At 47.9% G+C, this 24,759-nt stretch overlaps 1 protein-coding gene across 1 annotated transcript; it reads left to right on the top strand.

Moving 5' to 3' along the window:
* Positions 1–13,967: 13,967 nt before the first annotated feature.
* On the top strand, positions 13,968–14,914 carry BHLHA9 (basic helix-loop-helix family member a9; the record flags this gene model as incomplete). Its single annotated transcript, XM_084237006.1, has 1 exon — positions 13,968–14,914. The coding sequence occupies one exon, from the start codon at positions 13,968–13,970 to the stop codon at positions 14,682–14,684; it is 717 nt and encodes a 238-aa protein (XP_084093132.1). The 3' UTR covers positions 14,685–14,914.
* Positions 14,915–24,759: the final 9,845 nt, after the last annotated feature.

Here is a 24,759-nt window from a genome sequence, read left to right as displayed (position 1 = left end):
GGAAGGATTAAGCTAGATTAATAAATTTCAATATTATTTTGAATTAAGGAGTCCTCTGACAACCTGATAAAAGCCCAGAGATGTAACATTTTATTGACATAATGCTTACTTATTTGTCCCTCTTCACCTACTAGAATCAAGAGGACAGGGTTCATTGTCCATTTTTGTCACTGCCATAGACTAGTACTGGGCCTGACACATGGTAGATGTTCCATAAATGTGGAGGGATTTAGAGATACCCCTCCCTACCGCCACATGCCCCTGAAATTAGGCAAGTTCAGGATCCTGGAATAATACAGTCTCTTCCTGCCTCAGGATTCTAGGAGTCTGAAATTTTATCCTGAGTCCTTCTGATATAGACTATGCAGTTCACTTTAACAAAAATATACAAGATTCTAGCCTTGTACCTAGGGAGGAAATATTTGTTAGACAGCTCCTTTGTGCTCAGGGTTATCTTAAATGCATTCCAGCTTTTATCTTATTCAACCCTCCTACTACCCAATAAGGAGGATTCATTACCTCTTTTTTTTTTTTTAAGTAAGGAAACTGAGGCTCAGAGAGGCTAAGTAACTTACCTTAGGTTGTCCAGCTTGATCACCAGGATTTGAGCCTGAACTAGCTTGGGTCAAAGTCCATTGAAAGCTCTTTCTTCTAAGTCCTGATGAATCCAAGGTAAGGGTTATGCTTAGTCCTTCTAGCATAAATAATAAGTTATTATGAACAGCGTACTAACTGCTGGGTGGGGAGATCCAGTGCCCTTCAGGAGCTGCCACATACCAAAATGGGCAGAGTGAGTGTGGCTGTATTTGAAGGGAGGCCTGCTATCCCACAGAGGAGTGGCTGGTACCTCACCACAGGATGCCAGGAATATTCCCCAGAGATGGAGACGTGGTTATACCTGCCTCACCAGCCACCTTCTCTGCTGACAGGCCCCTGGAATCAAATCCTCTCCTCACTGAAGCTCTCATGAATTCCTGTGAAGATAGTGAACTCTGCTATGCATCCATAGCCCCCCCCCCCCCCCTTTGAGACAAACAATGCAGATACCTGGCCTCTGGGAGGCTGTTTCACTTTTAGGAAGCTGGTATAACAATACTCCCGGCAAGAGCTCTGCAGTGTCTGGAGGACGCTGGTTCCTTCTTCCCCACCCCTGACCCACCCCAAGCAGGCACCCTGGCCTGGCCTGGCTCCTTTCCCCTCTGGGGGAATGAAATAGCCCATAAGAAAATGAAATCAGGGCCTCCCCGGTGGCTCAGCGGTTGAGCGCTGGGTTGCGAAGCTGCCTGCAGCCTCTGCAGCGCCCGCCCGTTCGATCCCCGGCTGCTCCCTGGCCACCGGAGGAGGGTCCCACATGGCGCGCAGACCTCTCCTGCCAGCCGCTGCTCCCCTCAGCAGTGTACTTCGGTCCTTCTGCCTGCTCTGCTCCCCGCTCTGGCTCTGGTGAATTCTCTCACCCTCCCGCGCTTCTGACTGTACCCAGTGCTTGTATGTATGTATGTATCACTCAATCAATAAATCTTTAAAAAAAAAAAAAAAGAAAATCAAATCAACCCACATGAAGTAACTGAGAACGGAAGAACACCTGGAATCAGACAACCTAAGTCTCTGAACAGGCGAAAGATTCGAAAACCCTGCAGGATGTGGCTTAGTCTCAGTCAGCACATGGAATTCCCACCTCAGAACCTGGCCCTGGGACACCGCGCGCGGCAGGCGCCGGGACTGGGCCCCGCGCCCCGGGTCACTTGCGCCAACCCCCCCCTTGCGGCAGGAGCGCGCGCAGCCGGCCTGCAGGCTTTACGCCGGGGACCAGCGTTCCCTCCCCTCGGGCACCGCGCTCCCAGAGCCCTCCGACACGTAAGGCTGCTCGTCTTAGCTCGTAAATCTCCTTCACACAGAGCAAGATAAATCAGGAGATGGTGGGACGACCTCCCAGCTCTCCGCACTCCCTTCCTCTCTGGAGAGGGCTGGGGGCCAGGAAGTCCCCGGGACGGGTGGGCGGGGCCGCCCCAGACCCGCCCACCGCGGCATGGTAATTACAGGCTCCCGGCCAGAGGGCCCTGATTTACAGCGGGGCCTGGCTAGAGCAGAGGGGGACGCTGGGCAAGTCCAGGGAAATCAGGAGGGGCAGGGGGCAGATTTGAGAAGACTCCAAATGTTGAGGGCCTAGTTGAAATAACAACCTTGGTATTGATACACTGTAATACAATTACATGCAAATAACATAAACATAATAGCAATAACTAACATTGATTGGGAGACTGGGTGCCAAATTGAACTAAAACACTTTATTAATTCATTCATCAAATATTTATTGGGTGCCTATTTGGTGCCAGGAGTCTTGCATATATCATCTCATGAGCTCCCCCAAACAACTCTGCAAGTTGGTCATTATAGTTCCCATTTTGCAGATGGAGAAATACAAGCAAGAAAGGATTAGGGGACTCGCCAAGGTGGCTCCATTAGGTGGGCAGTGGGTCCAGGACGCATATCCTGGGCCTCTGTTTCCCAGCTTAAATTGTTTGGACTAGATTATCCTACCCCTTTGCTACCATTTGCCCCTCAGTTTTCCTGCTTTACCCATGTGCAATATGTGTGACCTTGGGCAAAAGCTTTGCCTCGCTCTATCTCAGTTCTACACCCTGCCTTCCCTGCAAGGAGTTAAGAGGATCAAATTGAAGTTTATGGAATTGCTTTTTTAAAGTTATATGTAGAATAAAGCAAACAGGAGGGGAATGGATATGGAGACCATGAGAAAGTCTATCTACTCGTGACTGGGAAAATGTAAGGACAAAAAGCAAAATTCAACAGAAGCAATATTTGAACTTTTAAAGGTGAGAAATTTTAGCAATCTGAGAAGCCATAACAAGCCACAAATTCAATAATCCCAGCAAACCCTAGGCAATCCATGTTTTGAAAATCCAGGCACTAAAATGTGACAGTGAAATATCAAAAAGCGAAAACAATGAAAAGGTTCCAAAATTGACCTGGAAAAAAAATTTCTCTTCAAAGGAGAAATAATTACTCTGAAGCTGACGTCTCATCAATAACCATGAAAGTAAGAGACAACATTGTATTTTCAAAGCGATTTTAAAAAAAACATAACCATCAACCAAAGCTTTTATAGAACTAAAGGTGAGAGTATCACCAACAGACTCTCACTAGAGGGAATTTAAAGAGCATAATTCAGGCTGAAAAAAAAAAAAAAAACAAACCCAGATGGAATTCAGAGACACAGGAGTTAATGAAGAATAAAGAAATTACTATATATGAGCAAGTTAAACATCAATCATATTTAAAAATCAGTAAGATTTTGTAGTAGTCCCCTTTAGCTGTCAACCATGATCCAAAAATATAATGTTCAGTAAGATATTTTGAGAGAGGGTATATTCACTATTACCATGTACTGTTATATTTTATTATTAGCTATTATTATTACTGTGCTAATTATTAAACTTTATCATAGGTATGTGTATATCGGAAAAAACATAGTATGTATAGGATTTAGTACCATCTGCCCTTCCAGGCATCCATTGGGGGTCTTGGAATGTGTTCCCTGTTGATAAGGGGGTAGAGGGTGCTATATTAGTTTAGGTGTTATTAGATGTTAGTAGATAAGTTCCTAAATTGCAGTGGCTTAACATAAAGATTTCTTTCTTTTTTTTCTTTCTTTTTTATTTTTTAAATGTTTTAAATTTTTTTTAAAGATTTATTTATTTATTTATATAAGCACTGGGTACAGTCAGAAGCACGAGAGAGTGAGAGAATTCACCAGAGCCAGAGCGGGGAACAGAACAGGCAGACCAACAAAGTACACTGCTGAGGGGAGCAGCGGGCCACAGGAGAGGTCTGCTGGGCCATGTGGGACCCTCCCCGAAGGCCTGGGATCAAACCCATGCTGCAGAGACTGCAGGCAGCTTTGCAGTCCAGCCCTCCAGCTCCACCGCTGTGCCACCAGGGGAGGTCCTCTTTTTTTTTTTTTTAAAAGATTTATTTATGTATACAAGAACTGGGGTATAGGCCAGAGGTGGGGTGTGTGTGAGAGGATTCACCAGAGACAAAACAGGGAACAGAACAGGCAGATTGACTGAAATACACTGCTGAGGGGAGCAGCGGGCGAGTCAGGAGAGGTCTGCTGCACCCTGTGGGTATCTCCCTGGCCGGGGATTGAACTCGTACTGCAGTGGTTGCGGATAGCTTCATAGGTTTCATCTTAACCCCTTGCGCCACCAGGGAGGCCCCCATAAAGGTTTATTTCTTGTTCATGTCGTCATTGAGTGTGGGTGCTCCAGGTCAGGCAGTTTCCCTGGGCAGCCCTCTTTCAGGCATGAATGCCCAGGCTCCTTCTCCCTGTGACTCTGCCATCCTTTACTTGTGACTCCCATGGCCACCCTAGGTCTTCCAGCCAGGAGGAAGGGGAAGGAGTGTGGAGGCTGTATATGGGAAGTAACTGTGGGCTGGCTTGGGAGTGGAAACCCTTATCTCCTCTCACATTCTCAGTAGGACTCAAGCAACAGCAGGAAAGGCTGGGCAATGGTGTGCCTGCTATACTCACTGTTACTGTGTAACAAATCACCCTAACAGTTTTTGACTTAATAAACAATGAATGTTTATTGTTTCACCTTCCATGGATGAGGATTTCAGGTGGGTTGGGATTTCAGGAGTGACCTACCTGAATTCCTGTTTTGTGCGCGATAGAGTATGCACGTGATTCCTGTAGCCTTTTGCCACCATGAGGGAAGCCACCTTTAGAAAGAAATATAGAAGAGGTATGAAAGAATCACAGAGAATCATCATAGGGGTGATTAAACTAAATAAAGGGATTCTAAAATTCCCATGGAATTTTAAAGGGCCAAGTGTAGAGGGCCAAGGACACCCACAACAATTATCATTTCCCCCTAACAGAAGGAGTCCAAGGAATTGCTAAATCAGACAGGCATTAAACAAAGATGGCTGGAGGTGTCAACACACAGATGTGGCATTACAAATCAGTGGAGACAGAATGAGCCATTCACCCAATGGAGCAGGAAAAATTGGAATGTGAGTTCCATTGAAAGAAAAAAAAAATGCAACAATAATGAAAACAACAACAACAATAGCTATCATTTATTGACAACTACAGAGTGCTAGAGATTCACATTTCATTTCACCCGATCCTCACACAGCCTTACAAGGTGAGTATTGTCAATTATTTGCCCCAATTAGTAGATAAGAAAACTCAACTTCAGCAGTGCAGGGATGGCTCCTTGAGCCCACACATGGCTTTTAGCCTTCTTGACACTGGGTCCGAGCCCTGTTACCCCTCCCCACCATAGCAGGGCCCTGTCTTGAGAATTCCAGGCCAGGGCAGAGGCTGCCTCTCCCTGGAGACAGAGAGATGGAGCCTCCATCTACACTAAGTCAGGGCCCCAGGATCCAGCATTCCTGCTTTATCAGTGACAGACCCTGGGGCAGATGTAATGCTGATTAGACCCCTTCTCAAACCACAGAGGCCTCTTTGTCATTTCTTTAATGAGAAGCCAATCACCAGGTCATTAGTGGGTGGAGGAGAAGTTTGGTACTGGGGTGGGAGGGAGGATGGTGCTCTTGGCTACCTGGATGATTTATGGCTACAGTGGCCAGGCAGTCTGCGGAAGGCAGGAGTCAAAAATTAATATTCTTAGAGCATCTCAGAGGAGCCAGGCCCTGTGCTGAGAGTGTACCATGCTGTTTTATTTGACCCTCATGCAAATCTGATGAAGCAGATGCTATCCTGTCCCCATTTTACAGACAAGGAAATGGAGGCTCAGATTAATGAAGCATCTTGTCCAAGGCTACATAGCTAATAAATGATGGTCTTCTTCCAGAACCCAAAAAACCAGTCAACTGTGCAGTGTTATAGGCACAGCTGAGGTGAGTCTAGGTGAAGGGCAAAGAAATGTTTTGTCTTCAGATCAAGAAGGAAAAAGCTGTCAAGAGGTGCTTGATTCAGGGATGATATTCTGTGGGCTGGGTGTGGGTACAAGGGAAAGGATCCTACACCTGCATGAGCTTGGAATAAAGAATCCCTTGGGTACAGAGTAAGGCTTCCAGAAAGAGAATAACAACAACAACAAAATATTCTTAAATGTTTTGTATGTGCCAGGTACTGTGCTAGGGCTTCTGTGCACAGGGTTACTTCATTCTCACAAATCCATTATAAGGCAATCACTAATCTACTTGCAGATGAGAAAACCCAGGCTTGGAGAGGTTAAGTCATCAGACCCATGACTCAAAGGTGGCGAATGGCAGGTGCAAGGATTGGCCAGGGAGCAGAAAAGAGAAACTAGTTGGTTATTTATGCTCTGCTCTGCATTGCCAGGATTCTTGGTTACAAACAACAAAACCTAATCTGATTCACTTGAAAAGAGGAAGTCACTGGGCAGCTCTTAGTTAGTTCATAAGATCAATGGAAAAACACTGGGGAAACTTAGTTACATTTCAGGAATTCTAGGAAACTGGATCACTGGAGCCACTATTCCCTGGCCTCATGAGGTCGCCCTTGTAAGACATGGGAGGCAGGAGCCAGCAGAGAAGGAAAGCAGTAAAACCGAGGTGGGTGTGCAGTTGATGAGCAAGATGTCCAGAAGAGATGGGGCAGATACCGGAGGGGAGCGGAGAAGACATTACCCCTAGAGCCCAGGCAGGAATAGCTGGGGAAGGAAGAAAGACACTAAGACAAAAAGATAGATGCTGCCTGGAGGGGCGTGGGGTGGAGAGAATTCAGAGTTTTCACTCAGTCCTCAGAGAAAGACAAGCTAATGTTCTTCTTTTGTTTTAGAGATCCCTAAAAGAGAGGGGAAGAAATAAATATTTAATGGCTTCCCATCTCTTGCCAAGTAAAGGCAGGATATATTGCAATAATCACCAACCTGAGCCCAGCTCTTACTCTGCCCCCGTCCCACTGTTCGTCTTGCTGTTCCTGGAACTTCTAGATACACTTCTGCCTCAGGGCCCTTGTGCCTGCTGCTCCCTCTGCCTGGAATTTCTTCCTCAAGATAGCCCTTGCCTCCTTTAAGTCCTCACTCAGTTTGCCTTTCCTGCTGGCTTTCCCTGTCCACCCCCAGCACCCAATTAGTCATACTCCACTTTCTATCATTTCTGGTATTTTTGGGGGTAGCATTTATCATCTAATATACTTCTAATAGTACTTATTTACAAGATAAATTACTAATTTTCAAGAATTACAATTTACAAGATAAAAATTACATTTTACAAGATAAATTACAATATTTGCTCTTCACGCTAGAACGTGACTTCGTGAAAACAAGTTTTTGTCTGTTTTATTCACTATTCTACACCAGTTACTGGACGTGTGGGCAGTCAATGCATTTTTGTTGAGTGAGTGACTAAGTGAAGGGGCAGAGCCCAAATCTGAGCCCAAATCTGCCAGATTCCAAATTTCCTCTACAACTTTCTCTAAGTTGAAATTCCGAGGGACTCAGCTTAAGCCAGAAGGGCACCTGCTGGCCCGTTCTCCGCAGATGATGGGTTCTCAGGACCGCGTGGACGCGGTTCCCCGGGAACAGCTGGCCCCTCGCTTTGGGCTTTCTCTCCACGGTGGGAGTTCTGCGCCCCCTCGGGGGAGCGACGCCGGAACTCTCAGAGGATGAGCAGGAATTTCTGAAATCCAGGCCCAGCCGAGCGGTAATAGGCACCTTGGAGGCCGCCAGCGGAACCGCCTGGCTCTAAATCACGGCCCGGCCCCTCCTCCGCGGCTGCGGCTCCGGGCGGCGGGCGGCGGGCGGCGCGGCCCCCGGGGCAGGGGCGGGGCGGGCGGGCGCGGGGCTGAGCCCCCGCCGCGCTGCAGGTGCCGCGGAAATGCGCGCCCCGCCGCTCGCCTTTGAAGTCGTCCCGCGCCCTTGCGCCCAGCCCCCCGCAGAACTGTGCACCCCAGCATCGCGGCCAGTGACCCCAATGAGTGTCCTCGGGTTCCCGGGGTTCGTGGGAAGAGAGCCCGAGGGGCGAGGGGGCGCTTTTCTCCGGGAGCCTCGGCCATTCGTCAGGACCGTGTAGCCTCAGAATGACTCCTCGGGAGCCGTGGGCGCTTCCCGACAGGTGCGGGGAGGGCGGGGAGCGGCCTGCAAACCTCGGGAACCCGCGATGGAAAAGCCGCACCGTTTTGGGGAAGCGAGGGAAGTTAAGCCCCGCTTCCAGCGCGGGGAAATTTGTGTTGTTTGGGCTTTTTTTTTTTTTTGTCTGCATGTATTAACCTTATCTTAATGTCTGTTTGAGGGGTCAGAAGGGAAATCTGTGATTCGACCTCATTTTTTCCTTTCTGATTTTCTGTAACTATTTGGCTCCTTCTGAGTCCCGTACTTGGCTATCCCGATGAATTTTTCTGCATGCGTGGGGATGGTCTACTTAGAAAGAAAATTGTGTGTAGTCAAATTATCCTTGAATAAGACTCAAATTGCAGGACACATGGCATTATGTATATAACCCTGAACATTCCCACACAGGCTAAAATTTAATAACGGCTGAGCCAGACTCTGGAAGAACAAATTATATATTATATTATATCTTTCTGAGTAGTCAGACCACTTTGTTTTTAAGACAGTCTTGAATTCAATGGATCTGGGGTGGAGCCCAAGAAGTTTTAAGACACTACTTGCCCCTACAACCACACTTTGAGAACCACAGCTTTAAGACAACTATTAAATGTCCCCCAGGTGACTGGGGTGGGTGGGGAATTCTAAAGCATTTCTGTTTGGCTGCCAGGTTTGCTGCCTTCTATTTTATTTTATTTTTTAAAAAATATTTTAGTTATTTTTTGAGCAGAAGAACTGGGGTGTAGGCCAGAGGTGCAGGGGCTGGGGCAGGGAGAGGATTCACCAGAGACAGAGTGAGGATCAGAACAGGCAGATTTACTGAAATACACTGCTGAGGGGAGCAGTGGGGAGACAGGAGAGGTCTGCTGTACCATATGTGAGTTAGCTCCCTGGCTGGGATTGAACTCAAGCCAGGCTATTGAGGTGATAGTGCTGAGACTTAACCCCTAGGCCACCAGGGAGGCCCACTTCCTTCTGTTTTAATACTGAGCCTCTGTAGACTTGAGTCAACACCTGTGAAGCCTATAGCACTGGTCCTGGTATTTAGTAGGTACTCACTGTCTATTGGATTTGAATATAGAACTTCTATGTCAGACTAGTGTGGAATTTCCAAAGTTTCATGAATATCTTAAGATCAGGGATTGCACTATTTATTCAACATTCAGCAAATATTTCCTTGCACCTACGATGTTCCTGGCATTGTACTAGAGACTGGGAATACAAAGATGACCTAGATGTGGACCCAGTGTAAGTACAGTACAGTCGGCTAAATTCTAAGATGGAATAAAGACACACAGAAGTGGATGCTCAGGGCTGGTTCCACAAAAGAAGGGAGCTCAGCAAGCTGCTGCTTCTGAGGCTGGTGACCCATCGCAGGCTATGAACTCAACCCAGGACCCTGCCAAGTGGAGGCCTGGAGCTTTCCCAGCACATGCACACATGCAGTGAATACCCTTGGGTCCCTGCCCACCTGCAGTGGGGGTGGCAGGTGGGGTCAGCTAGAATCAGCCAAGGAAACCCCAGGCAGCAAATCTCAGTCCCAGGAGGCAGGACCTTGCATTTCTCCAGCTGTCTTCTGGCTTCTGGCTCATAATCCCCCTTCTTTCCTGCTGGCTTCTCTTCTGTTAGGAGATCCTCTTCACTAGCCCTCTCCCCTTCCAGGTTCTCTATCAGCCAAATTCTTTTTGTTTTTCACACTTGGTTGAAACTATTTAATAGTGGGCCTGTTGGTGCTGTGAAGGGGTTGTTCACTGAGCTGAGAGTGCAGGCCCAGCCCAGATGGATTAAGAGTTTTGCTTGCTTCTAGGGACTGCATTTCAGATCCCGGCTCAGCCACAACTCAGTCCTCTGAATTGGACAAGTTACTTACCTCTCTCTAAGTCTGTTTCCGGTCTGTAAAATGGGCATTATAATAATAGTCCCTTCCGTAGAGGATTGTTGTGAGGCTAAGAAAATGTATGCTAAAGAAGCAATTAGTACCATGCTTGGCCTATAATAAACACTCAGTAGAGGTCCATACCAATATTATTAAGGTGATCATTCTGGCTTATTTCACTGAGCATAATTCCTTCTAGCACCATCCATGTTGCTGCGAATGACATGAGTTTATCTTTTTTGATTGCTGAATAATATTCCATTGTGTATATGTACCACATCTTCTTGATCCACTCATCTATTTTTGGGCATTTGGGTTGTTTCCAAGTTTTACCTATTGTAAATAGTGCTGCAGTAAACATAGGGATACAGGTGTTCTTTTGAATCAATGTTTTTGTGTCCTGGGATAGTTTCCTAGGAGTGGAATTGCTGGGTTGTATAGTAGAAAGAAAAATATTGGATGGTTTCACTTATAACAGGAATATAGGGGAACCAAATAAGACATCAGAGTAAAAAATAACAGTACAAAACAACAAAGCAAAAACAGACAATTATAAATGAGAGACATCCTGCAGGGGAGGAGGAGGGAGAGGGGTTAGAGGGAGGAGGGAGGAGCACAGGGGACTGAGGTGATGGTGCACAGGTGCATTGGGGAAGGAAATTCTATGGGGACTCAATCTGAGGGGGTGGGGGGAAGCAAATATTGTTTAAAAATAAAAAAAATTAAAAAAGGAAAAATAAAAAAAGTATTAAGGTGATCATTGTTATTGAGTAGCATCCTGCCCACGGTGGATTCTGAGTCCTCACTGGAGGACTCAGAAATGGAATGCATTTTGAGCATTTTGAGCATGGTTACCACCCACTTGCATCCTCCCCTCAGCTCTTGCATCCTCTCCCCAGGCACCCTGTCCCCTTTGTGAGGCTGCCCTGGGGATCAAGAGGAGGGGAAGGCTTGCTTGGACAGGCCATCTCATCCTTCCATGGGGACAGGGGCTGTTTTGGCTTGAACCTCTATTTTCTGCTGATTGACTGGGTCGTGGGCTCCTCAGGAGAACCACAGGGGAGACAAGCCTGTTAATGGTCACACTCAGGTTAATGGTATCACTCAAGATAACCAGAAGCAGTGTTTCTGAGACCCATATTCCCTTTCATGGAATCCTCCAAGGTGGGCATCAGTCCCATTTTGCAGGTAGAGAACTGAGGTTTGGAGCTTTTGCCAAGGTCTGCGTGAACTTGTGCTCATCACTATACTACTCTAGCTGATACTCAGGTCCAGCTTCACGGGCCCACTTAGAAGGGCCCCAAGCTCAGTTTAATGCTTTGCTGTCACCATCTTCAAATCTTGATAATTTTGAACAAGGAGCTCACATTTTCTTCGTGCACTGGGCCTGGCCAAGTTATGTGGCTGGTGCTGCCTACCCTCTTTTGTAGAGAGGATGCCTTCCTTGCAAAGAAAAGGAAAACCAAGGGCCTCCTTGGTGGCACAAGAGGTTAAGCACAGCACTGTGGAGCTATCCGCAGCCTCTGCAGCACAAGTTCAATCCCTAGGCAGCCAGGGAGCTACCCATTGGCGCAGCAGACCTCTCCTGACTTGCCCGCTGCTCCCCTCAGCAGTGTATTTCAGTCAGTTTGCCTGTTCTGTTCCCTATTCTGTTTCTGGTGAATCCTCTCACCCCCCACACCTCTGGCCTGTACCCTAGCTCTTGTATGCATAAATAAATAAAAAAGAAAAGGAAAACTGAGATGCAAAAAGGGGGACATCACTGGCACAAAGTCACATAGCAAGTTGGTGGCAGACATGGAACCAAGTCTCCTGACCCTCGGCACAGTGGAATTCTCTGGAAGCACTCATGCCCAACCATGCCCTATGGAGAGAGGGGAGTTCTATGAGGAGCTATTGGTTGGGAGCGCAGAGGATGGGGAACGCTTACCCACTAAACCACTTCTTCCAGCTGGCCCTACTGGGGCCAAAAGGTTGACCTGCTACTGTTCCTGGTTTGCCCATATTTGGGCCCAGGGGCCAGGCCTTTCTGAGAGGCCTGGCAAGGTCAGTGAGCAGGGAAGAGACTCAACTTTCTCTAAAGTGGCACTGAGGAGCTAATACACATGAGATGAGGCTGCCAGCAGAGGTGGTCATGGAATGTGACCCAGGAATCAGACTGTTTGGGCTTTGCCCTTATCCTTGCCTCCTACTCTGCAACCCAGCAAGACTGGCATCCTGCCCCTTGAGCTGGGCATGTGGACATGTGTGCTCAGATATCCATGGTTCATAATAGAATTCTACTTGAGATATGTATTTCTATGTGATCATTTGTGCCTGTGTGTGTGTTTTGTGGTGGGAAACAAATTGAGAGAAAACATTGTCTAATAGTTTTAGCTACATTCATTCCATATATTTCCGAGTTGGGGAATACAGCCCCAGAAATACAAACATCCTTAGGATGCTTACACTCTAGTGGGCAAGTGTGGTGCCAGCAACCAAGCACAGAGTGGGCAGGGAGGACTGGGGGCCAGGAGGCTGGCAGACCTCCCAGTCCCTGGCAAATCTCTACTCATTTCTTTGGGCTCTCTCTGGTGTTGTCTCGTGGCCCTGCCTGTCATCACTCATCCTCCCATAGCCACTCTCTGCCACACACCATCCTCTGTGATTCTCCTCTTATAGCCTCAGTCTCTTGGCTCAGGTGTGCCAACTTATGCATGCCCACACCATACTCCAGGTGTCCACCATCTGGCATGCGTGCCCTGAGCCCACATTCCCAAGCACCTCCTACATTCAAGGCTACAGGTGATAGCCACAGAGGCCAACAGCGCAAAAACTTGAGCATCTCATTTACCCCACAGCAAGACAGACAATAAAACAATCATCAAACAAATACATATATTTGTTTCCTAGTGTCCTGTTCCTTTACTTTATGGAGAAATGCATAGTATGAAATAATGGAGGTTATTGGTGTGCCCTTTGGTGTGATGGTTGGGAACCTCATATTCTACAGCAGGCCTTGGCATTTGGGAAGCATTCATTGTGACTGAGAGTGAGATTGCCCTTAAGGTGCTCCAAATACCTCACCTGTGGATACCTGAAATTCTACTAGAGGTCTTTCTCTAGGGTTAAGCTTTCTTTTTTCTTTTTCCCTGAGACCATGCTAAAATTCCAACCCCTGGGAGTGGGAATGGCAGGTGGGTACACTGAGTTCATAACTTGGCAATGCTGTATCATGAAAAGGGTTGCACAAGGGTCCTGAACCCCAAAAGAAGTCCCTGGTGGGTACCACAGTGGGAGCCAGAGGGCCACAAGGCAATCGCCATCACCCTCTGCTGCTGACTCAGTCCACCTCCGCCTGCAGAAGGGGCAGCCAAAGGGGGTAGAGGAGAGTAAAATCTAACCAAAACCCAAAGTCTAGAATCCGAGTCAGCCTCGGACTGGTAGCTGAGAAAGTCCACAGTTCCAGGTCCATCTTGCAGGACCCTGCTGTATCAGCTCTGCCTGCCCTGCAGTCCCCAGGGACAGCCATGCTTTCCTCAGTGACAGCTCCTGGTTGCCTATAAGACTTGACAAGAACTTTAAAGTTTCTTGGGACACTCAACTACTGCTGTGACCTTTTGGGGAGCCTATCAGCTCTCCCTCCCAGAGGCCAAATTTGACACTCTGGCGGGGGTCTGGATAAAGAATGTGGAACCCAGCCACACAGTGAGGCCCAGAGTGAGGCTGAGCAAGTTCTGCATGGTGGCTGGAGCACTGCCCCGGGCGTGACTGGGCTGCCTGTCCTCTCCTACAAGAATCTGCATGCTTCCTCCCTTGCTTGCTTCCTTCCTCTCCCTTCCTCCCTCGCCAACCTACCTGGAGGCAGGTAATAAAGCAGGAGGAGGGAGATGGATGGATGGGGAGGGCTGGGAGCCACGTGGTGTCATAAAGCCCAGCTAGAAAGTGCCTCTCTGGGAGTGTCCAGCCCGCAGAAGCCAAAGCTTAGGAGGTGGACCAGCAGCCTCACTAGCTGGAGTCTGAGCAGCGGGGCCTGGGAGAAGGCCATGCACCAAGGAGCGCCAGGACCAGGCCTCAGGGACCTGAAGGGGGTCCAGAGCCCTGCCAAAGACTTGGAGGTCTCTTGCCTGGAGGCCGCGAGGAATTTTGGGGTGCTGAGGGAGAAGGGCGGCCCCCGCAGCCTGGACGAGGCAGAGGAGGTGGCAGGAGGCAGAAAGCGGGCCCGGCCGGTGCGGTCCAAGGCGCGGCGCATGGCGGCCAATGTGCGCGAGCGCAAGCGCATCCTGGACTACAATGAAGCTTTTAACGCGCTGCGCCGGGCGCTGCGGCACGACCTGGGGGGCAAGAGGCTCTCCAAGATCGCCACGTTGCGCAGAGCCATCCACCGCATCACCGCGCTATCCCTAGTCCTGCGCGCGAGCCCCGCGCCCCGCTGGCCCTGCGGGCACCTGGAGTGCCACCGCCAGGCACAGCGCGCTGGGGGCGCCGGGGACGCGGTGTCCAGCCCACTGCAGCTCGCGCCGCCGCCCGCCGGGCCCAGCCTCGCGCGCCGGGACACCGCGGGCCCCTTGGCGCCGCGCTGCACCTCGTGCTCCCCGCACACGCACCTGGAACGGCACAGGGCGGTGGCCGAGACGCAGGGCTCATCCCAGACCTCTGCGGGGAGCTGGCGCCGGTGTCCGGGGGCTCCTTCTGCGGGGCTGCTGCCTTGGTCGCGGAGCTATCTGCGCGCGGGCCCGGGCCTGGGCTATCAGCACCTCTGACCCGACCGCTGCTCACCCAAGGGCCTGGATGGCGCACTGGCCTGGAAGGAGCCAATGACTGGGTCACTACAAAAGGAAGACTGGAAAGGAAAAAAAAAAACAAAACAAACAAACAAACAACAAAACAAACCAACAATCACAAACAGAAGAAAAAACCTGGTGGAGAACAAATGGGCTGAGGGCAGATGGGGGCAAGGAGGCAATTTGCCAGAGGAAAGAAACTGGAGCCTGGGGCTGCGCTTCCAGACAGCTCTGATGACAAAGAAGCAGGACTCTGCTTTTACTTTTGGACTTGATGAACTCTTATTGTCAAATGACCTTTGCATTCCTGTATCTGAGTCATTTTTTTCTTACAACTTTGTCAAAGAATGGGGCCTTTTGGGGAGGGGTATTTGTACGTGGGAGTGGCACCTGGTGTGTTGTGATAGCAGTGTGGGCTTCCCTTGCCCTGCCTGTGCTGATGCCCCACATCTGTGATCTGGACGAGGCCATCAAAAGCAGTCAAATAAAAAGGAAAAGCTATCTCTGTCTGCTACCCGGTGGTCCAGGGTGGCCTGAGGGGCTTGAGGCCTGGGGGCTCACCCTGGAATGTTGGCCTTTGGTCTAAAGTCCACAGGTAGGTATCTGGGGGCATTGGTTCATGGCAAGTCCCCAGTTATGGCTGATCTCTGTGAGGGGGACTGAAGGAGAAGCCATTATTTGGAAAGGGGGAGCAGGGTCTAAGAGACATTTAACGTGCTGTCAGCCTCATCTCTGGACCCCCTGATGAACTGCAGTGAGCCCCAGTGAAGGCTGCACTTCCTCACCCTCAGGAGAAAGAAGCTGACTGTGGGGCCAAGGACTGGGGGGTCAGAAAGTATCTGACTTATACCCGTACTCCAAACGATGGACGGAAGGAGTTCCCATGGAAGATTAGACGGTACAGCCAGGGCCCTGGGATTCCAGAGTTGGAATCCTGGAGGGACTATGGGAAAGGAATTCAGGAAAGTGAGATCTCAAGCCAAGGCTACTAAGGGATCGGGAGGCAGAGCTATCCCCAGCCCCCCAAGCCTGGAGAGCAGCTCTGCATCTAAAATAAATGCTCCTAAGTTAGTGTGTGATCTCTCTAAGGCTAATTGGGCTGATGTACAGGTGCAGCTTGGTGGGGTGAGGACCCAGATGTGCCAGGGAGGTGCAGAGAGATTTCTGGTCTCTTTGGAGAGTTGGGCTCTTGCCAGCTGGGGGGCAGGGAGAGATACACAGCTCACAGAGCTAGAAAGATACTCTTAGACCCAGGTAGGAGTGAGGGTTCCCCAGAGTGGTTGAGGTAAGGCTCACTGCCATAATTAAATAAGTCTGCTTTTTTGCAAGTAAGATGTGGCTCACTTGGCACATCTTGAGACACTTGGCATGCCGTCTCCATCCCACAGGCTCCTAATTTCACAGGGCAGGTGTCTGTGGCATGGATTACTGGAAGATTTTGACTCTGAGGCAGGGGGGTTATGGGGTTTAAGCCAGGAGTAAAATGTGAGACTTAGTTCCCAGTCCCGCCCACGGAGCCTTCCCTCTCATGGAGAGGCTGACAAGGTCTGACAGTGGAAAGATAGAATTGGGCCAGCCTGGGATCCAGTCTCTGCTCTGCCTCTTACCACATGTGTGACTCACAGTATCACTTAACCTCTCTAAGCCTCTGGTTCCTCACCTCTGACACACGATTCCACCTCAGGGTGATTAAGGATTAACATTCCTTCATAATGCACAGCTTCTGGCAATTAGGAGGTGTTCCACAAATTGTTAATGTCGTGTATTATTATACTCTTATGACAGACCAGCCTGGACAATGCTTCCACCTTGCTTCAGCCTCAGGTGCTGCTTTCCTAAATCCAGGATGCAGAGATGAGATTTCTTTGCCTATTGCATTCTCATCGCAGGAATGGTGAGGGCGCCCCCTGCAGGTGGGAGCATGAGTGTGCTGCCAATGTGTGCGCTCACCAGCTGGAATGACCACTGGCAGATGGCTCAGTGCCTTGGTGTTCTCATCCATGTATATACATATGATCCCATCTAATATAATTTGCATCACAGCCTGAAATAATTCTTTGAAATCACTTAGTATAGTGCCTGGATCAAGCAAGAATTTCCTGAATGGAAGCTATTAAGACATATTCTATTTACCAGGTTTGTTTTATTTTATTTTGGTCAACACCTTTTACTGAAACTGCTCTTGCAGAAGTCACTAGTACCTTAACAAATCCAATAGATAATTCTCAGCTTTTTTCCACTTGAACATATAGTAGCATTTGGCACAGTTGAATACAGGGTCAGTCACTTGGTTGAGAGTTTCATTAATGTCCCAGTGACAAGGTATGGTAGTTAACATCAGAATAGACCAGCATTCTTTGTAGTTATTGAATATATATCTGTACTTCAGTTAACTGTACTTCTTTTTTATTTTATACATTTTTTACATCATTTTTCATTTTTGCACAATGTATTGCATTTTCATCTTGGTTATAGTCCCCATACAATTCCCACCCACCTTGTTTTGATCCTACTCTCCCCCACAAAGTGTGTCTCTGGTTTATAGTTGCTTACTGATTTTGATTTTTACTTTATTATAATTTGGTTTTTTCCTGTTTTCTAAATTCCTGCTATGAGTGAGACTATCCAGTATTTTTCTTTTTCTTTCTGGCTTATTTTGCTGAGCATGATCCCTTCCAGCTCCATCTGTGTTTCTGCAAATTGCATGAGTTTATCTTTTTGATTGCTGAGTAACATTCCATTGTGTCTATGTACCACATCTTCTTGATCCAGTCATCTATTTTGGGTCATTTGTGTTGTTTCCATAGCTTACCTATTATAAATAGTGCTGCTATAAACATAGGGGTGCAGGTGCCCTGTGGAATTAATGTTTCTGTGTCCTTTGGGTAAATATCTAGGAGTGGAATTGCTGGATCATATGGAAGCTCCATCTTTAGCAGGTTGAGGAATCTCCACACAGCTTTCCATAGTGGTTGGACTAGTTGGACTCCCACCAGCAGTGCAGGAGAGTTCCTTTTTCTCCACAGTCTTGCCAATATTTGTTGTTGCTAGTTTTTCAAATATGTGCCATTCTCACTGGTGTAAGATGGTATCTCATTGTAGTTTTGATTTGCATTTCCCTGATTACAAGCGATGTTGAACATTTTTTCATAATGCCTGTTGGCCATTTGCATTTCCTCTTTGGAGAAGTTTCTTTCTCTTCTGCCCATTTTCTCTTCTGCCATTTTTTGACTGGATTATTTACTTTGTTTTCGTTGAGTCTCATCAGCTTTTTTTTTTTTTAAAGTATTATATCCAGGGCCTCCCCGGTGGCGCAGCGGTTGAGCGCTGGGTTGCGAAGCTGCCCGCGGCCTCTGCGGCGCCGGTTCGATCCCCAGCTGCTCCCCCGCCACTGGAGGAGGGTCCCACATGGCGCGCAGACCTCTCCTGCCGCCTGCTGCTCCCCTCAGCAGTGTACTTCGGTCCTTCTGCCTGTTATGCTCCCCGCTCTGGCTCTGGTGAGTTCTCTCACCCTCCTGCGCTTCTGACTGTACCCAGTGCATGTATAAACAAACAAACAAAAAAAACCCAAACAAACAAATAAATAAATAAATAAAACATGCCTCTTAAAAAAAAAAAGTATTATATCCAAGATGGATTTTCTGTGGAGAGAAAATAAATCTGTGATTAAATAAATGGAAGTTATTAACTGAGACCAGTTAGATTTATCCAAGTATAGAGAAATAGTATAAGAGTTGGTATTCAATGAATATGAAAAAGAAAGTAGTACCAAGGGAAAAAATACATATATAGGTAGAACTACAGAAAGTTATGGGCAAAAGATACAGAGGACCCATATAGCTGAGACAGAAATTACATACCTATAAGGTTAATAAATTCAGTTCAATTAAACAATGTTCAAAGGAGAGAAAGACACACAGAGAGGAGAGAGTTAACTTTTACAGGGCAGAGAATAATAACAATTACAGAGCTTGCAGCAGACTGACAGCTCACAAGGACTCTCATCTTTTCAGTCTCTTGGCTTCTCTAAGGAAGTCTGTGCCTTCCAAATCCTTCCATTGTGCTCATTGTCTCTGCCACAGGGAACAATACCTTGTCTCTCTCTAGCAATGAGTGAAACATTTCAGCAAAATAACAACTGTAAGAGCCAAAGTTGCCAGGGGGTTTCAGTTATACTGTGTATCTGTTCCTTTTTTGGTAGAGAACAATTTGATGAAATCACAATAAAAACAACTCCAAGGGAGTAATCCAAGAGGAAAAACAAATGTGCTGTGAGGTAGTCCCTACAGCACTGTGTACAGCAGAGAAACACCAGAGACGACACTAGGCATCACCACCAGGCAAACTCTGGAATTCCAATAGCATGAAAATCGTAGTGAGTTAAAAGAGTAGATCACAGGGCCTCCCCGGTGGCGCAGCAGTTGAGCGCTGGGTTGTGAAGCTACCTGCAGCCTCTGCAGCGCCGGTTCAATCCCCGGCTGCAGGGCGAGGGTCCCACATGGCTCGCAGACCTCTCCTGCCGCCTGCTGCTCCCCTCAGTAGTGTACCTCATCAGTCTGCCTACTCTGCTCTCCCCTCTGGCTCTGGTGAGTTCTCTCACCCTCCTGTGCTTCTGACTGTACCCAGTGCTTGTATAAACAAATTAAAAAAAAAAAAAGATTAAAAAAAAAAAGAGCAGATCACAAAATGGGCTGTGCTCATTGATTATACCTATAGACAAACATGTAGATATGAACAGACCTTGAGAGAATTTGGGGTGTAAACAGGGTTAATATTTACTGGGTTCTTTGTAATTGTTTTCTAAAAGGTAAAAGCTTTGTCTCTTAGGGCACCTTCCACAGAGAAGGAAGGAAATGCTTTGCCTCCACATCACTGGATGTGAAGCTGGATTGCTGGCTGATGGGTGCAGGATCACATCAGGTTTCCCTCACACTTGGCATGTGCATGTGAACACGCGTGCAGATGCTTGAAGGCTGCCTTTGCCCCTGGAGCAAGATGAGGTGTGCCCTGGGAGATCTTGGTGAGAAGAGGAATCTGCTTAATCCCTCCTGCCATGTCAGTCCCTTAGGGTTTCCTGATACCCAACCAGATCAACCAGATGCCAGGGGTAGAAAGTATTAACAGGGGGGGTCCCCAGGAAAAGGGGAGGTTCCAGGTGTTCCCTGCCCCACCCAAGGGAGGGCGGAGCTGGGCAGGGAGGAGGAGAAGCTGGAGAGGAGACTGGGGAAGGGAGGAAGGAAGGAAAAATAATGGGGAGAGCAAGGAGGAGATATGGAGGAGACACATGGAGCAGAGACATGTGAAGAAGCTGCCCTTGCTCTTGGTCCTGGACTGGTGAAACAGATGTGGGTGAGAGGCCCGTGGGGAGGTTAACAAGGGCAGCTTTTATACTGACTTTGATTTTATTCCTTCTATCCCAGACGTGCTGGGCCCCTTCTGCCCCTTTTCTATGGGTCCCCACCAGAAGGTCCCTTAGACTTGTGACAGGCTTTCAGGCCCCAGTGGCCCTGCTTTGGGCAAACCCTATTTGGCTGGGCTTTTACCCACGAGAGGATGGATAACTTCGGGTGCTTGATTTGGAAACTACAATTTTTGCCTTTTCTTTATTGCACACTAATTGTATTAAAGTTCCTTTCCGTTAAAGGTCTTATACACTAGGGTATATTTTGTCTTGATGCAGTGGATGGCAGAACCTCTTTAGAGTGGGCAGATTTGGGGGTTCTGGGGTGCCCCTCACCCTGCCCTGTAACAAAAGGATTATGGGGCACAGATCTGAGGAGGCTTTTTACTTCTCTCCAAGGATTTGGCTCAAATTTGCCTATTCTTCTGCATTTGCTTCCCTGCATCCCACAATGGACACCCTCAGGCTGCCGATGGGACAGTGTCAGTGTGGACACATGCCCAGCACTTGGCTGGTGCCTTCACCTTCCCATGGTTCATCCATCCAGCTGTGACTGCCAGTCTCAACTGCAGTGGACTAGGGAGCCGGGCTTACACCAGGGCCTTAGAGAGCAGTGAAGAAGTAAGAAGGAGAGGGGAAAGGGCTTTCTTCAGTCTCTTGACTTTCCTCACCAGATCTGGCTGTCAAACAGAACGAGGCTCACCCACCTGTCTAGTGGCTGGCACTCAAAAGTTCAGAACCCTGAGGAAGGCAGGAGTGTGAAGCTGGGGTTGGGGAGAAGCGCAAGGTCGGTCTTCTCAAGGCTGTAACTGACCCAGATGTTTGCTGCTCTGAAGAAAATAAGCCCACAGCTATTAAAAGTCTGAAACCCTATTTTTGTGTGAAATGGATTTTATAAAAATAGTTTGAGTCAGCACTCTGCAAGCCAAACCCAACTCTGTGTGACGAATGTGGCTCGTGGGTCTCCACTGAAGACCTAAACTAGGGGTGGGAAGAGGTAGCAACTGCATACTGGGACAGAAGCAGCTGGTAGGGGTGAGTTCACCAGCCCCAGATCCTCACCAGAAGCCCTTTCAGCCTCACCCCTCCTCTGCCTCTCCCTGGTCCCCAATCCCGCCTCTGGTTATTCCCTTCATCACCATGGGCCACTAGAGGGCGCTGTGAGCCCAGCATCCTTCAGCGGCTGAGCGAACCTGGGTTTCCAAGTCCTAGAATCCCAGCTTAGCCTGGCAACCCTATGGCCAGGGACCACTGCAGGGGTCTCTTGACTTTTTCTTTTCTCTTAGCGTTTTTATTAAGTAAAAAAAAAACCCTTTGTGTCAGAGTCATTCTACCTTTTAGGCCAGCTCTGCCCAATAGAAATATTATGTGAGCCACCTTCTTAATTTGTTATTTTCTAGTTAGATACATTTTGGAAATGTAAAGACATAGTTGACATTACTTTTAATGGTTTATTTAGCCCAATAGATCCATAATACTATCATTTCAACATATAATTAATAGACAAAGGATTGTTGAGATAGATATTTTACATTCTTTTGTTGTTGTTGTTGTTCTGTTTGAAATCCAGTGTGTGCTTTATACTTAGACTACTCTTCACCTTGGACCAGCCACATCTCAACTCTCAGCATTTAGCTAGACCCTCTGGAATTGGATGGGCTGTTGTAGGCCCTGTAGAGGGTCTGGGTTCCTCCCCTACAGGGCCAGATTCCAGTTTGTAACATGAGATTCTGTCCAGGTGGATACTGACTTAGAGTCAAGGGGCTCGCAGATACCCACACTTTTTTTCAGAGATATTTATTTATGCATACAAGAGCTGGGGTACAGGCCAGAGATGCCAGGGGGTAAGAGGATTCACCAGAGACAGCGTGGGGAACAGAACAGGCAGACTGACTTGAAATACACTGCTAAGGGGAGCAGTGGGTTGAGTCAGGAGAGGTCTGCTTCGCCATGTGGGTTGCTCCCTAGCCAGCCGGGGATCAAACTCATGCTGTAGAGGCTGCGGTTTACTTCATAGTGTGGTGCTTAACCCCTTGCACCACCAGGGAGGCCCCCACACTTTTTTTAAATGGCGCTAACATTGGTTTACAGTGTTGTTTGTGTTTTAGAAGTATAGCATCTCCCCCTTAAAGTGTTGCTACCACACCACTCCCACCACTACAGCACCCACAGTTCATCCCCATAGTCCATTGTGCTTCCTCCCTACTTTGTTCTCTCCCCCCCCCCCCCACAACCTCCAGGCTCAGTTCTACCATCATATTTCTAGGGCTTGTTATTAGTTTGGCTTCATCTGACCCTTTGTTTTGCTTTTCTATATTCCTAATTAAAGTGGCACCATCTGGTATTTGTCTTTCTCCTTCTAATTTATATTGCTTAGCATCCATGTTGTCACAAATGGCAAGAGTTTATCTTTTTTTTTTTAATAACTAAGTAGTATTCCACTGTGTATATATACCACAGCTTCCTGATGCACTCATCTGTTTTTGGATACCTGTTTTGGATACCATCTGTTTTTGGACTGTAAGCAGTACTGTAGTGAACATAGGAGTGCATGTTTCCTTTCAAATTAGTGTTCTTATATTGTTCAGGTGGACACCTTGGAGCAGAATTGTTGGGTCTTATGGCAGATCCATCTTTAATATTTTAACGAAGTGCCACACTGTTCTCCATAGGGACTGGAGCCGTCTATATCCCCATCACCAGTATAAGAGGGTCCCCTTTTCTCCACACCTTCACCAGCACTTGTTTCTGGTATTTATTTATTTATTTATTTAAAGATTTATTTTTATTTATACAAGAGCTGGGGTACAGGCCAGAGTCGTGGGAGGGAGGCCAGAGACAGAGCAGGGAGCAGAACAGGCAGATGGACCGAAAGCACTGCTGAGGGGAGCAGTGGGCAAGGCAGGAGAGGTCTGCCATGCCATGTAGGAATCTCCCTGGCCGGCCGGGAATTGAACCAGTGCTGCAGAGACTGTGGACAGCTTCACAGCGCGGCGCTCAACCTGCTGCGCCACCGGGGAGGTCCTCTGGTCTTTTTGATATGGGCTATCCTCACAGGCATGAGATGGGATCTTGTTGTGGTTTTGATGTGCATTTCCCTGATGACAAGTGATGCTAAACATTTTTTTCATTATTTGCAGTCTGTTTATCTTTTTTAGAGAAGTGTACTTTTAGCTTTTTGTTAATTGGGTGACTTGTTTTCTTTTTGTTGAGTTGTATGAGTTCTTAGAGATCTTATGTATCGAGCCTTTGTCAGATGTATGATGTGCAAATTTCAGTACGATGTTTTGTTGTTGTTGCTGTTTTAGTGGTAGTTTCTTTCACTGTGCAGAAGCCTTTTAGTTTGATATAGTCCCATTTGTTTACATTCTTTTTGTTTTCCTTGCAGTTGGAGACAAGTTCACAAAGATAGCTCTGAAGCCTTTGTCATGGAGTGTTTTTTTTTTTTTTTAAGATTTATTTTTTTATTCATACAGGCACTGGGTACAGTGTGGGAGGGTGAGAGAATTCACCAGAGCCAGAGCGGGGAGCAGAGCAGGCAGAAGGACCGAAGTACACTGCTGAGGGGAGCAGCGGGCGGCAGGAGAGGTCTGCGCGCCATGTGGGACCCTCCTCCGGTGGCCGGGGAGCAGCCGGGGATCAAACTGGCGCTACAGAGGCTGTGGGCAGCTTTGCAACCCAGCGCTCAATGGCTGCACCACCAGGGGAGGCCCTGTCATGGAGTGTTTTGCCTATGTTTTCTTCTACATATTTTATGGTAGACCCACACATTTTTTTATTTTGTGAAAGAAGTGGGGTGTAGGCCAGAGGTGCGGGGGTTGAGAGGATTCACCAGAGACATAGTGGGGAGCAGAACAGGCAGATCTACAGAAATACACTGCTGAGGGGAGTAACGGGTGAGTCAGGGGAGGTCTGCTGCACCTTGTGGGTCAGCTCCCTGCCTGGGGATGGATGGACTCACGCTGCAGTGGGATAGGTGAGAATTCTGAAACTTAACCCCGACGCCACCAGGGAGACCCAAACTCATGCATTTTGAAGTGTACTTGCCTCCAGGTAGCCTCCCAGCTTTCTAGGCTCCCCCAGGCCCTAGCCTGTTCCCTTCACTGCTGTCCTTCCTTCCCTTGGTGACCAGTTCTCTATTTTCTCTGCAGGGTCACACTCCCACTTCACCTCGGCCCCACCCTTGCTGGAAACAGCATTTTGAAACCAGTTTGATACACAACCCACAGTCATTGCTTCAAAACAGCCCTTGGGCTTGAACCAGGGATTAATGTCTAACTGGAATACAGACCGGCGATGCAGTGAAACAGGACAGGTCTCTCTTCCTGCCCATCAGAGAAGCATTCCTATCTGTTGCATTTAACATGTTTGTCTTCTTGCATTTTCAGGAAAAGGAAGGATATCCCTACGAGAGTGATAAGGAAGTCAAACATCTATGGAAGTTAAACATCAGGTGTTAACAAAGCAAGCTGGCCTTGCCATCTTCTTTTTGTTTTATTCCTTTGTACAAATACCCCTGTCCTGGGCCAAAGAGCAGGACGGTGGTCTTCCAGAAACGAGTCTACTGCCCTCCTCAGTTTGTAGAAAATTAAACTACTTTCCTTCTCAAACTGTTTCCTTTTATTGGCTGAAGGAAATTAAGGCCGGTTTTCA

The sequence above is a fragment of the Talpa europaea genome, assembly GCF_964194135.1.
Source record: "Talpa europaea genome assembly, chromosome: 7".
Taxonomy (NCBI): domain Eukaryota; kingdom Metazoa; phylum Chordata; class Mammalia; order Eulipotyphla; family Talpidae; genus Talpa; species Talpa europaea.
The sequence above is the reverse complement of the archived record's forward strand: the minus strand, read 5'-3'. Positions and strand labels throughout refer to the sequence as shown.